The following is a 14,576-nucleotide window of genomic DNA, read 5'->3' as shown; positions in this document are numbered from 1 at the left end:
GCCTCGCGCGCCCTTGGAGCATGCTGGCCAGTGTTCTCCACTGCCCCTCGGCTTCTTCCCCTCGTCAGTTGGTCCCTCGTCCTGGGATCAGCAATCTCTGGCATCAACATTCAGTACCATGGCGCTGAATCAGCCCCAGCAGACCAACGAGTGGTATTTTGACTCAGGTGCTACCTCTCACATGTCCTCTTCTTCCAGTTCTCTTTCCCATATTTTTCCCATGCGGTATCCTACCCCTTGTTCAATTGTTGTCGGTAACGGCTCCTTGCTTCCTGTCACATCCACCGGTAATACTGCTCTTACTCCCCAGCTTCATCTTAATAACGTTTTGGTTTCCCCTCAACTTATTAAGAATCTTATTTCCGTCCGACAGTTTACCATCGATAACAATTGCTTAGTGGAATTTGACCCGTCTGGTTGTTCTGTGAAGGATCTTCTGTCCCGGAAACTGATCGCAAGGTGCAATAGCTCCAGGCCGCTGTATCCCCTCCGCCTGCCGGTCGCCCACTCCCTCGTAGCCGCCACTGAGTCTACCCTTTGGCATCGCCACCTTGGCCACCCCGGACAAGAGGCGCTCTCCCAGCTTGCTTCGTCGGGTCTCCCTGCCTGCCGTCACGACACTAGCTCTTCGCTATGCCATGCCTGTCAGCTAGGGCGTCATCTGCGTCTTCCTTTTCCTGTGTCAACCTCAAGAGCTACACATAATTTTGATCTTATACATTGTGATTTGTGGACGTCTCCTATTCTCAGTGTTTCGGGTTTTAAATATTATTTGGTCATTCTTGATGATTGTTCCCATTACTTATGGACGTTTCCTCTGAAACTTAAATCTGACGCTTTCCCGATGATTGCTCACTTTTTTGCCTACGTGTCTACCCAGTTTGGCCGCACCGTGAAGGCAATCCAGTGCGACAATGGAAAAGAGTTTGACAACTCTAGCTCCCGCACGTTCTTCCTCAGTCACGGTGTCCACCTTCGCATGTCCTGCCCTTACACCTCCTCTCAGAACGGTAAGGCCGAGCGCATCATTCGTTCCACTAATAACGTTGTGCGCTCCCTTTTGTTCCAGGCCTCCCTACCCCCTCGCTTCTGGGTTGAAGCCCTTCGGACAGCTACCCATCTCCTTAACATCTTACCCACCAAAACGCTCGCGTCTGGCACGCCGCATGCCGCCCTCCTTGGCACTGCGCCTACCTATGACCATCTCCGCGTTTTCGGGTGTAAGTGTTATCCTAACCTGTCTGCTACTGCTCCCCACAAGCTGTCCCCCCGGTCAGCCCTCTGCATCTTCTTAGGTTACTCTGCTCATCATAAAGGATACCGCTGTCTTGACCCTTCCACCAACAGAGTCATCATCTCCCGCCACGTCGTTTTCGATGAGTCCTCGTTCCCTTATGCTGAGCAGGGCCCCTCTTCCTCACCGGCTGACCTTGATTTTTTGGATACTACTGACTGTGTGCTAGCACCTATCGGTCCTGTGCATAAGTTTCTCTCTGCAGGCTCTGGCGTGACTCACCCCGCACAGCCACATACGGCTGCGCCCGGCGCTCCTCCGGCTGGTTCAGCAGCGCTAGATGCGCTCCCAGCCGGCCCTCCCTCGACCGGCGCGCCCATGGTCGGCTCGGCCTCTGCACCACCGTCCGCACAGCCACGTGCGGCCCCTGCTCCTGCCGCACGGCCATGCGCGGCTCGTGGACCTCCTCCGGGCTTTCCAGCCATGCCTGGACTGGCTCCAGAGGCCTCACCGACGCCCGGCGCAGCGCCGGGCCCTTCCTCGACGACACCGCCGCACCATGCGGTCACGGCGCCCTCTGCTCGTCCTGACCACCTCTTCCAGCAGGTGTACACCCGCCGGGAGCACCCAGCCCCGGCGCCCACCTCTGGCGCGTCTCCCCCGCCGTCCTCCAGCACGTCCCTGCCGGCGGGTGCTGTTGCTGTCCCACCAGTGAGCAACCAGCACACCATGACCACGCGCGCGAAGAGCGGTTTCAGAGTACCCAAGCTCTTCACCGCCGCCATTCTGTCTCCAGTGCCCAAGACCTTCCGTAGCGCACTTGCCGACCCAAACTGGCGTGCTGCTATGGAAGAGGAACATGCTGCCCTTTTGAAGAACAACACTTGGGATCTCGTGCCGCGCCTCCCGCGCGCCAATGTGGTCACCGGCAAGTGGGTCTTCAAGCACAAGTTCAACGCCGATGGGTCACTTGAGCGGTACAAGGCCCGTTGGGTTCTTCGCGGTTTCACTCAGCGGCCGGGCGTGGATTATTCAGAAACGTTCAGCCCGATCGTGAAGCCTGCTACCGTTCGGACTGTGCTCTCCCTGGCTCTCTCCAATCGCTGGCCCATCCACCAGCTCGATGTGAAGAATGCCTTTTTGCACGGCACTTTGACCGCGACAGTCTACTCTATGCAGCCTGCTGGTTTCGAGGACTCCGCTCGTCCGGATTTTGTTTGTCAGCTCAACAAGTCCCTCTATGGATTGAAGCAAGCCCCCCGTGCCTGGTACAGCCGGTTCGCCACTTATCTTCTGTCCGTGGGGTTCACTGAAGCCAAGTCAGACACGTCGCTATTCGTCTACAAGCATGGTTCTGATGTTGCCTACTTGCTACTCTATGTCGACGATATCATCCTCACCGCCTCCTCCACTGCGCTCCTTGGTTGGATCATCTCTGCCCTCCAGCACGAGTTCTCCATGAAGGATCTTGGTGACCTACACTACTTCCTCGGTATGCAGGTTCAGCGCCGTGATGATGGCCTTTTCCTTTCTCAGCAGCAGTACATGGTTGACATCCTAGCTCGTGCTCATATGGCGGATTGCAAGCCCTGTCTGACTCCAGTGGATACAAACCCCAAGGTCTCTGCTACAGATGGCGCCCCAGTTGCTGATGCCTCTGAGTTTCGGAGTCTTGCTGGTGCTCTCCAGTACTTGACCTTCACTCGGCCTGACATTGCCTACGCAGTCCAGCAGGTTTGCCTTCATATGCACGATCCTCGGGAACCTCATCTGGCTGCTCTGAAGCGCATTCTCCGCTACGTCAAGGGCACTCTTCATTTGGGTCTTCTGCTACGACCGTCCTCTGCTACTGATCTTGTGGTCTACACTGACGCTGATTGGGCTGGCTGTCCTGATACACGCAAGTCCACCTCGGGCTATGCTGTGTTTCTTGGTGCCTGTCTTGTCTCCTGGTCCTCCAAGCGTCAGACCACCGTGTCCAGATCCAGCGCTGAGGCCGAGTATCGCGCTGTGGCAAATGGTGTTGCCGAAGCTTCATGGTTGCGCCAGCTTCTACAAGAGCTTCATGCTCCTCTGCGCCGTGCCACGTTGGTCTATTGTGACAACATCAGCGCAGTTTACATGTCCTCAAACCCAGTGCAACATCAGCGCACCAAACACATTGAGATTGACCTTCACTTCGTCAGGGAACGAGTTGCTGTTGGAGATGTTCGTGTTTTGCATGTACCGACTTCTTCTCAGTACGCCGACATCTTCAACCAAGGGGCTTCCTTCTTCGGTCTTTGCGGAGTTTCGGTCCAGTCTGAACGTGTGCAGTGGCTGACGCTCAGACTGCGGGGGCGTGTTAGACAGGAGTATTAGCCTTATAGGACTGTCCCAGATTTTGTGGATCTGTTGATAGGATAGGCAAGGATCCCTTGATTATTGGTGCTGATTCTATAAACCACCTCTAGGGTTTCCTTGCCTATATATTGTACCTCCTGTACTCTCTATCAATTAATCCAGTTTTGCCTCTCTAATTCTGCTTTCATGGCACACGCACACTCTCTGATGGTGGCGATAGTCGTACATAAACATGTGCAGAGCTGCAGCCATCATGAACGTCAAGGTTTTCAGACGAGATTCGGTGATCAGCCCACGTCAGGTTTGGCCCCTGGACAGAGCTTCAGTTATCACAACCCTTCCAGCTACAAATCAGAGCACTATCCTAACTGCAACATGCAAGTATGCGGCCATCTATCTGTCAAGGCAGGTGGTGATATGATATGATCAAATCAGACATGCCCATGAAAAACAAATCAAGCATCAAATATGAAGAACTGTCTCGCACCCCTGAACCAAAAAAATACGAACAATGGTCTCGTTTGGTATTTGGATATCTCGGCAAATCATCACAGCTTCCGAGTTCAGACGAAGACCGTTGAAGGAGCAGAAGTTCAGAGCTGCAAAAGAGTGGAGACCAGGCGTCCAGGCCGTAGGAAGCAAGTGCAGAACTGCCGCTCTGTTTCCTCACGTCGCAACGCGACGGCGGCGCCGCAGAAGCGCGACCACGCCACGCGGCGCGCGCCGTGCAGGGTCTGCGTCGCCGGCCGCGTCACGCCCCCCACCGGCCCTGCCGTGCGCGCCACACACGTACACGCACCACCGGCCGTCTCGCGCGCGCGCGCATGTGCCGGCTGATTATGGCTGGCCCGGCGGCCGCCGGGGCGGCGCCACCACCACCACCAACCACCGCGCCGTTGTCGTCAGCCTAGCCTGCCGCGGGGTGTCCTGTGCCCGTCGCCTCCACTGCCGATTTTTAAAATCTCGTGGTGGAACCATGGTGTTCGGAGTTCGGATATGGCCAGCGGGCCGAGATCGAATGATTGGCTGCAGATGGGAGGAACTGATAAATCCAACTATCATTAGAATACAAGAAAGTTATCGGGTGGATTAGTTTAGTGACAGAAGGCTAAACCACTGCCTGGCTGACATGGTTAGGGCGGTGCTGGTCGTTAGGTCATGCTAATGACTGGCTCAGCTTCATTCCCTGGCTCCCTGCTACTAATACTCCATTACTCCTGTTTACTATGAACTCAACTTTGCTCACACAATGACACAACAAAAAGCAGAAAAGGCCACTTGCAAATCGCAAGGTTCAGCAGCAATCAGCAGGCTGCAGAATATACCCTTTATTATCCAAATACTGCCCCAAAGCACGGACCACGCGGGCAGGCGAAGACAACTCAAATATACCTGCCGATTCTTTCTGTTCGTGCAGCTAACTGAAGTTGAGATGCCAGGGGTCCACTGCCAGCCAAACAGCGAGCGACCAGAGCTGTCCTCGTTGCATGATTTGCGATTCCCCAATTCGGCGATGCTGCTCGCCTCGCCGCACACATGATTGGTGATTTTGCTTGCCCCCGGCTCGAGTCCGAGGACGAGGACGACGCCTCCGTTCGCGCCCCGCTGTCGACCCTCTCCTCTCCTGTCTCCCTCGTGCGTCGTGCTCGGCGAGCGCGAGCCGGCCACACCCGAGTCCTGGTGCCTTCCGTAGCTTGTGATTCTGAATGTTGTTGGGCACCGGGTTGGCCAAGTCAAGCGCTCACCGTAGCTTTTTCAGATGCGGCTGTTCTTGGGCGGAATCTCGAAGAGCTGTCCAGAACGGAAAAACAGTACTAGGAAGCGAAGCTTTCTGTGGTGATGATGGCTGATGGAGTGCGACCGCTCAACGATTTCTCCACGGTTTCCTGGTCCTTCTTCGGCCGTTCTTATCAGTCGCTGTCCGCTGTGGCGGACAATATTCTGGAATACCTTTCTCTCTCAAAAAAAAAATCTGGAATACGGCGGCTGCGCCCCCCGCCGCGCAAATCATCGCAGTCGCGCGCGTGACTGGATGTCGCAATGTCGCAGAAGGCCCAGCGTAGCAGCCTGAATGCCTGATCCCCGCCGTGCAGCCTACAGAGCGGCACAGCCCAGCGCAGGAGCCTGACGCAAACGTATCGGACTTCGTGTAAACATGCATTTAGACAAAAAAATCTACTATTCGCAGATGAATTAGGTAAATTAATTTTCGATTGTACCATTGTATTGTTTAAGTCGAGATCTTCAAAATTAGACCTCACCTGATAATATTTGGATAAATTTTCTTTTTGGAACATTTTTGTTTTGTTCCATACCATTTTGTTTTATTCTCGGAACAATTTCTAATTTGTACAAAAATTTATTTGCGAATGTGGAACAATTTATTTGGGAAGCAGGAACAATTGTTCCACTTTCACAGTCAAATTGTTCTACCTTTTAAAGGAATACTATAAAATTATTTTATTAAAAATATGATCAAGTGTGTTCTAGTTTCAAAGTTCTCGAGGTAAAGAATACAATGGTGCAATTAAAATTCAATTGTACCGGTCTTGCATGAAGAACGAAATCTTTGATGAAGAAAATTAAACAGTGACTCTATGATTCCTTGCGCGGGCTTGCATGAAGAAAATTATGCAGAAAATCTTTGATGTTTGCCGCGAACCGATATATTGGGCCAGCCTCGCTTCTTAATTTCGGCCCAAGTAACGAGGAACCACTCCGTGATCCCTTCTGCGACTAATCAACACGGGGTAACGCGCGTTACCCCTAATCGGCCCCCTCCGCCGGGTTACGTTTTCAGGCCTTTCTCCGCACACGGCCCGCTTGGCGCTTGGGCCATCTCCAGGCCTTCCGCAGGCCGCAGGTGGTTGTTTGTTCATTGCCGAAGCCCATCAGGCTCGCGAGATTTCCACTTCTGCAGTTCTGCGGATACTGCTGGGGCGAGTGGCGCCGGCGGCCAGCTCGGCTGCGGCCCCAGCCCCAGCCCCAGTCCGAGCGCTCCGGCACTGTAGCCGCCGTTCCGAACCGAGCACCGTCGTGTTCGCCGCCCCGTCAACCTTAACGTGCGCGCAGTTCGAGGAGGTCGGTGCGGCAGCTCGCCTCGGATGGCGGCGGCGAATCAAGCGCGCGCTTCCTGTAATCCTGTTCGGCTGTCCTTGCCCCGAGAGCAGAGGAGTCGAGAGCTGACCGGCAGGCCGCCGGCGGGCGGCCTGGAGGTGGAGGCGCCGAGCAGAAGAGAGAGATACCGCCGGAAAATAGGAAAAGGGACTAGTTTGCAAGAAAATCGATCGCGATTAACGAATCGAGATCAAATCAGGGGTCTCTGTAAAACTAATTAGGGTTGTTCGAACTAACATTAACAGACGCGAGGCGTTTTAGGGGTGTCTTTGCCAATATCAGGGCCCACCGTAGGAAACATTTGGGACGGAAAATAGGGGATTTAATAAATACAAGATCTTATTTGTAAATATTTGGATCGCGACTATTAGTCGCAATCTAAATTAGTGGTCTATATGAAAATATCAGGGTCTGTTTTGCAAATAGTCGGATCGCGATCTAAATTAGGAGCCTATATGTAAAAGATAGGGTCTATTTTGCAAATAGTCGGATCGCGACTAATACTAGCGTGTTCTCTAAAAATATTCGGGGCGGCCACCGCCTTGTGTCGCCGCCGCTAGCCCCGCTGCCATCGGCTCCGCTCGAGCCTCCCGCAGGTTCACGCGCCCAGCCACTGCCTCCAGATCCCTCGCGAGCAACTTACGGTTACAGATCCTCCGCACTTTGCAAGTGCCTTTGCTAGCCTAGGGCAATGGGATTAAGAAGACGGCGAGGATTCAGGTCGACAGGCCGTAGGGTTCGGGTGGGAAAACAACCGAAGTCCGACCAGCCTTGGGGATCGTTTGGCGCCGCTGCTGCTGGCCGTCGACTCGACGGCACCAATCGTTGCCCCACATCTGCTGTTCGCGAAGACAGGTAAAAGAACAATGCGATTCCACGCCAGATTTTATAGTAGCATATGAGAGTGTTCATTTGATACCAATTGGTTTCACAATGGCATCGTAAAACCCATTAAAAACCCTGGCCGCACTGTTCATAGCTGGATGAAGCGTCTGGCATGAGCTGCTGCATCCGCATCAAGTGAATGCATCACTTCCAGTGCTGTTGCCACTCGAGAATGGCCGAACGGAGCGCCCTGTTTGGGGTGAGGCCGCGGTGTGCTAGTCTTAGGTTTGTCATGGGCGATGTGTCGGCCCCGCTGTCAAGCCATTCCTTGATTGCTGTAGCTTCGTATGTGAACCCATCTGCTGCGATGTAAGGATCATTCATCACCTCCTATCCACATGAATTAGACAATGCGGGGTCAATTCAGAATTCAGATGCTTCATTCTCAAGTATAATCTAAACAGCTACTGGCAGCACATCATTCACTAATATCGGTTCTTTTTATTGAGTCATTGTGGATTTGGTGAATAACTAACCTGAAAAATTGGACAGATGAAGCATGATGGAGTGGAATCATCGTTTGAAGATGATGCAAATTCAGATGGACCAGCGGTCAGGCAAGCGTCTCTCATCAGCACCTCGATCACCTCCCAAGCTTCCCCACCAAGATCTGGCTGGCGCCCCCCACTCATGGTGATGCATCTAAGACCAAGATGCGCTAGCTGCTTGGCCTGCACCAAAGGCCAGTCCCCTGCAGAGGTGTCCATGATGGAATGCAGGTTCCCTTTCTCCATTGCTTCTTCCACTATCCCAGCAATACGATGCTGCGATCTCCCTGTCAATAGGCGAAGAATGATAATGCCAAATGAGTGCACGTCGGACCACAACATGAGCTCACATGCTGACTGGAATTCATCACTGTCCATATAGCATAGTGTCCCTCTATGGTTCGTAGGGTGACGCTGCTGGTTGATGGTTGTTATATTCGACTGTGAGAGAAACTGGCAGATGCCCAAGTCTCCCAGCTTGCTGACGAAGTTGGCATCAAGGAGAATGTTGGCCAGATTTAGATCACCGTGAACAATTGGATAAGGCTTTTGTGAGTGGATGAAAGCCAAAGCTGAGCATATTTCCCCAATGATCCTTGTGCGCACCTTCCATGTTAGAGATGGCATGTTTTTCTTGCATGAGAGCCTGTCCTCGACACTACCATTTGGGAGGAACTCATACACCAGCGTGAAATGGTTTGGGCATGCTCCTATCAGCGTGATGAGGTTAGGGTGTCTCACTCTGCTGAGAACAGCAACCTGTGGGAGTGTTGCCACAGTTGTAAGTTGGTAACAATTCTTTCTGAAAAAAGGGAACCCGGTATTAAACAGAAGTGATATCTATTACCTCTCGATGAAACTTTGCCTGTCCAGTCAAGCTTTGAGGGTGAAATAACTTTATAGCTACTGTTGTGTTGCGAAGGAAACCTTTATAGATGCTTGCAAATCCGTCGTCACTAATCTTGAATTCTGCATCAAATCCTTTGGTTGCTTGCTGCAGCTCAGCAAATGAGAACTCGGTGTTCAAAGGTTCATTTGTCATGGAGCCTCTTTGCTTGTTCTTTTGGCGCAACTCCTTGGCTTCTGCAACTGCAGCATCTCTGTCGTGCAGTAACTTTTCATACTTTGATTGGAGCTCTTGGAGAAACTGTTTCGTGTCTGCAAGCTTTTCTTCATGAACTTTCACGGCGGATTTCATCTCAATCATAATTCTGTCATGTATCCCTTGTAACTGTCTTTTTGTTGCTTTAATTTCCTCCTCCTGTCTTGCCACTATCTCCTGCATTTCATCCCTTTTTTCCACCTCATGTATATGCTGATGCTCCAGGTCTTTAATCTACAAGAACACTCAAAACATTTTGATGGCATCCTGCAATTGTGTCATGGACAAATGGTGAACAAATGGAAAAAGGAAGCTTACTCTTTGAAGTGCTGAGAGGAGATCTCTTTCAGCTTTTCTTCTTCTGTCAATTTCTTTAGATGCATCCTTTTTCAAGAGATTTGTCAGATATTCTCAACAATTTTCAACACTGCACTTAAATTCAGGTACATAATGTCTACTTACAGTGACTTCCAGTTGGAGCTTCTGCTCTTTTACATCGTGTAAATCGTAATACAGTTTATCTCGTTCCCTCTTTGTTTCTTCAATCTCTGTCCTCTGTCTTGCTACCTTCTCCTCCATTTCTTTCCTTTGTGCCCTCTCATTTTGGAACAAACTCTCGATCTCTTTAACCTGTAAGAACACTTTTCATTCTGTATCACATGCTTCCATGAGTTGAACTGCAGACCCTCAGGTAAATTGCTTACTCTTTGAAGTGTTGAAAGTAGATCCATTTCGATTTTTCGGTGTTTTTTAGATTCCTCATGTGATTGTTTGAGGAAATGTTTGGTAATTTCTTCCACATGATCTTTTGCAGAAGACTTGATCTGATTTATACGTTGTTCAAGTATAAGCTTATGCTTATTTGAATCCTGTAATTCATCAGATAATGTGTAGCGTTGTCTTCTCAGTTCGTCAGTCTTCAACCTCTGTTTAGAAAACATCTTCTCAGTTTCTTCCCGCTGGCCCACCTCATGAAGATAGGACCCTTCCAATTCTTTAATCTGCAAGGAGATATTGGACATATTTTCTTATCATAAAACTGTAAAAGAGGAATTAACTGTAGGATGTCTTTTAAGGTGTGTGATCTTCAGTTATGATGATCACTATTTTCATTACTTTAAATTAGAAATAATGCTAGCTGCAGAGTGAACCTGGAAACAAAGCTTACTCTTTGAAGTGCTGAAAGCAGGTCCGTTTCGGCTTTGTGGAGTTTTTTCGATTCTTCATCTGGTTCATCATCCAATAACTTAGCTTCATTACACAGATGTTGAAGATTATCACACATTTCTACATCAACACTTGGTTTATCTTCCTGTATGATACCATCATCAAAGAGTTTAAATTTATCTTGGTACCTTTATATACAAAACAACCTGATTTATTTAATACACTGCATACCTGATTACTTGCTGATGCCTGTAGAAAGTAGACATTACCAGATTCATGAGTTAGAGAATGTTTCACTGGTGTTAGTTCATTTGTACCATCAGTAACCAAAGATTGAGCATCCTCAGTTTTTGATGATCCATATACTCTCATTCCCCAATCTGGAGTTGGCATTTAAATGGAAAACCAATGTGACTATCTTAAAAACGAAAAAAATCGATGGAGTGGCTAAAATTAGTTTTATTTTGCTCATGGATGAAGTTCTTTTCTTACAAAGAAAACCAACGTGACTATCTTAAAAAGAAAGTTATTTTGCTAAACCAATTTGACCTTTTAAGTATAAAGTTATTTCCTTACATATTTATGCCAAAATAAAAAGTAACTATTTCAGTATTTTGTGAGCATGTGATGAATCTATCATTCCACATGTTTAGGATAGTAACCTCCAAAAAAATAATCCCAAGTAGTCATTTCTGTTGCTACCAATGAACTTGAAGTGCATCCTTTGGAGCTTGATACTTCATATTCCAATTCAGGGAGTGCCGTTGATCTCATTTGGTTTGAAATGCTGCCTGCTGGTAATAGTGGAACAGTGCTTTCTTCTGGTGATGGAGGTATTGCAGGAAGGTTTTCATTTTCTTCCCTGTAAGTTTATATAAGCATGTTTAATAAATGTACGATATTTTGAACTTGGACAGTCAGAGGTCGAAATATTTTGAAGGACACAATAGATATTTCTTGACATAGAAGTCCGAAAATTTATTAAAATAGCAGGTGACAAAATGAACCTCACTCTTTACCTGGTACATATCAAATGCCCTTTACAGGTAAACCATATCTTGCATGATGGGGCTGCTGTCTCCATCAGCTTGAGTGCTGTCAAGGACTTTGGTGTGTTCATTTCCCTACAGTTTGAGACCATATATTAGAATGTGCAATCACGTGGTACTTATTCCAAAGAAATTATTTGGTCTAAACATGCTAGCCACATACATCCTGCTTGTGATTAGAGATACAAAATATAGTCTGAACAAATTCAGATCATTGATTCTGTTACCTGCTAATCGGTTCCTAAGAATTTTTTAATGGTCCAGGAACTTAATTTTAGAACGGTTCCTAAGAAGTTTGATACATAGTCGTTTATGAATGCATCCAATTTTAGGAATAAGATGGATGAAAAACACTAGGTTTGTACCTTGAGTAATGTTGGTCTGCGGCTGCTCCCATGACAAGCTTGGTGATGCTATGAAGGGAAATGAGTTTAACAAGTCCTGTAGCAACATTGTCCATCTCAATTATTACTGTCTCACAATCAACCTGGAACAGTAGACTTTCATGTTCATCATGTGTTTAATTAATTTACTGATGAGCATTGCAATATCGAGAAGTGATGCAGGAAAGTGCACCTGTAGATCTTCCCTTGTGCATTTTGCTATCTGAACAAATGCATCTAGGTTCTTGTCTGCCTTTTCTCGCTTCAGCTTTATGTATTTTTTTATTTCTTCTGGTTTCATGCTGGTATGATTCCTTACTGAGATATAACATAAAGCTCAGTGTTTGAAGTTACGAGACAAAATGATGGATAATTTCTGACTAACTTATGTTGCTAATGGATTGCTATTTCTCAGTTTTAAGGTATCTATGAAGTCAGGAATTTGTTCACCATAGAAAAACAAAGAGAGAGTGAAGATTCCCTTTCTAAACAAAAAAGGCGCAAGTATTTCTTCTCACATTAAGAATTGTTGTGAAGGTATTTTCTGTTTCACCACTCATCCTTGTTCTAAAGGCCTGTTCGGATCCAATGTTCGGATCCAATGGAAAGAGAAAGAGAAAGTGCAAAACTTTTGCTCTTTTGCACTTTTTTTGCACTTTTGGATCCAAACACCCCAAAGTGCAAAAGGGCAAATGCTACCGTAATTTTGCTAATTATGGATTAATTAGGCTTAATAGATTCGTCTCGTCATTTAGTCCTCATCTATGTAATTAGTTTTTTAATTAAACTATATTTAATACTTCTAATTAGCGTCCAAACATCTGATGTGACAGGAGCAAAAATTTTACCATTTGCCCTTTTGTCATTTGCCCTTGGATCCAAACAGCACCTAAGAGTGTATATTCACAGCTGATGGAGAAAAGGGAATCTAGATACTCATTGATTACAGGGAAAAAAATGTACAGCGCTTGTTTTTGTGGGACAAAAACTTACCCTTGGCAATCTCCTGTGCAGGGCTATGGACATGAACTATCACAAGCTTGGACCCATCCTCCATCAAATTGTGCAGCGCCCACAGCAAGGTGCTCCTCCCGTCGCTGACCTCCTCGGGTAGCGCAACGAACACCTTGTCCTCGGCATCGGCAGGCGGGCTCTGCTGCTCGTCCAGCTCGTCGCCGGCGTCCTCCAGGGAGCCCGCCGATGAGGTTGCTGGGCTGCACCGTGCGCTCCACATCGGCTCCCACGTCTCGGGCTCCCTGCCGTCTCCCTCCATTGCCGCCTCTGGTGATCAGAAAGCCGACCTGGAACAAAGGAAGCTCCTCAGTCCTCACGGACGGAGGAGGATGGAGCTGGTGGGGTGACTACTGAGTACTCAGCGATTGTTCTAAACCAATATTTGTACCGTCAGCTCGCACTCGAGATCCACTGGTATCAAGGCCGCCGTTTTTTGTATTGTGACACGAGACTCAACAGAAAGGGACGTGCTGAGTCGACCGTGTAACGGGTCAGTCCGTGCCGAATACATTTGCCTTTGTTGCATTGACCCAGCAGTACGCTCCGAAGTCGCTGCGACATTGCTTGGACAAAACTGGTACTAGTGCGCCAGCATAAGCAACGTAGAAAACTAGAAATACATGTGTATGTCTCTCGCTGATGTGGAGGTGATTTGTCATTTGCGTGTGGACCCATCGGCACATTGGGACCAGTCAACAAATGCTACTTTCGTCTCAGGGTCTCAGGGTGTGTTTGTTTCGTAGGGTCTAAAGTTTAGAGGTGTCACGTTAAAGAGAATCTTATCATTTAGAAGTATTAAATAAAGTCTAATTACAAAACTAATTGCAGAACCCTAGGGCTAATTCGCGAGACGAATCTAATGAGGTATATTAGTCCATGATTAGCGGATGATTAAATTATGGATTAATTAGGCTCATTAAATTTGTTTCGCGAATTAGCACCCATATGTAAAAAAAGTTTTATAAACAGATTTTATTTAATACTTCTAAATAGCAAGATTCTCTTTGACGTGACGGGTCTAAACTTTAGAGGGGAGGAAACGAACACCCTCAGACGATTTAGAAACCTTCATCCCATGTGAGTTCACAGCAATTGAAGATTGCACCTGAGGATTAAAAAAAAGCTGTATGGGATAACTAATATCTCAAACGGCTTGAGGCTAGAACTGTGAGGGATAAAATTATTCAAAGGTTAACACCCGCACATCGTAAAAAACAAACGCGAAGTTTGATACCTTTGTGAAAAGGGTACAAGACACTGTAGTTTAGTGACTACGGATAAAGTGGATAAAAATGTGGTAAGCTTGTGAATTTCGGTGTGTGGCGTTTCTGAGATTCCTCGCACAATTGCGTCGTATAATGTTAAGCAATTTCTTCCACATGAACATCTTCTGCAGTTTTCGCAAAACTAAAAAAAAATCTTCTGCAGACTTAATCCGTAATTATGCTTCTCTGAATCCTGTAATTCATCAGTCAATGCGCGGCAGATTGTCAAATCCCCTTCAACGATTCCCTTGCTGTTTATCCACACGGATCGATTGCCATCGCTGCCGCTGCAGGATGCACTATTGGACTGCTAATGCTACTGCGCCTGCGATTTGGACGGGGGGCTGCTAAAGCATCGAAGCAGTTCTTCTAGAAAAGAATTATGGCTTCTATCGCCGTCCGTGGGGAGGAACTCGGAGCAGGCCATGTTGGGCATGATGGTGTACGGGTCGCACGTCGGCCGGAGGTTGAGGCAGAAGTAGTACTCCGAGGAGTATAGGAAGGAGGCCACCGGTGCCGGCGAACCCGG

The 14,576-nt window shown here is 48.1% G+C and overlaps 1 protein-coding gene across 2 annotated transcripts; it reads right to left on the bottom strand.

Annotated features, from left to right (window-relative positions):
* Window positions 1-7,567: 7,567 nt before the first annotated feature.
* Window positions 7,568-13,393, bottom strand: LOC112881308 (U-box domain-containing protein 33-like). 2 transcript variants are annotated; one of them, XM_025945981.1, is made up of 13 exons: window positions 12,762-13,393; window positions 11,962-12,086; window positions 11,751-11,872; window positions 11,356-11,460; window positions 10,999-11,198; window positions 10,568-10,716; window positions 10,338-10,481; window positions 9,874-10,170; window positions 9,632-9,799; window positions 9,488-9,553; window positions 8,915-9,403; window positions 8,056-8,826; window positions 7,568-7,909 (listed from the first exon to the last, which is right to left on the bottom strand). In XM_025945981.1, the coding sequence occupies exons 1-13, from the start codon at window positions 13,039-13,041 to the stop codon at window positions 7,724-7,726; spliced, it is 3,102 nt and encodes a 1,033-aa protein (XP_025801766.1). In that variant the 5' UTR covers window positions 13,042-13,393; the 3' UTR covers window positions 7,568-7,723. The 2 variants fall into 2 exon arrangements, with proteins under 2 accessions (XP_025801766.1, XP_025801771.1); XM_025945986.1 differs by having other exon boundaries at window positions 11,751-11,826; window positions 12,762-12,892.
* Between the last annotated feature and the right edge of the window lie 1,183 nt (window positions 13,394-14,576).

Source organism: Panicum hallii, chromosome 1 (genome assembly GCF_002211085.1).
Source record: "Panicum hallii strain FIL2 chromosome 1, PHallii_v3.1, whole genome shotgun sequence".
NCBI classification, from domain to species: Eukaryota; Viridiplantae; Streptophyta; class Magnoliopsida; order Poales; family Poaceae; genus Panicum; species Panicum hallii.
This window is presented reverse-complemented; position numbering and strand designations above follow the sequence as displayed.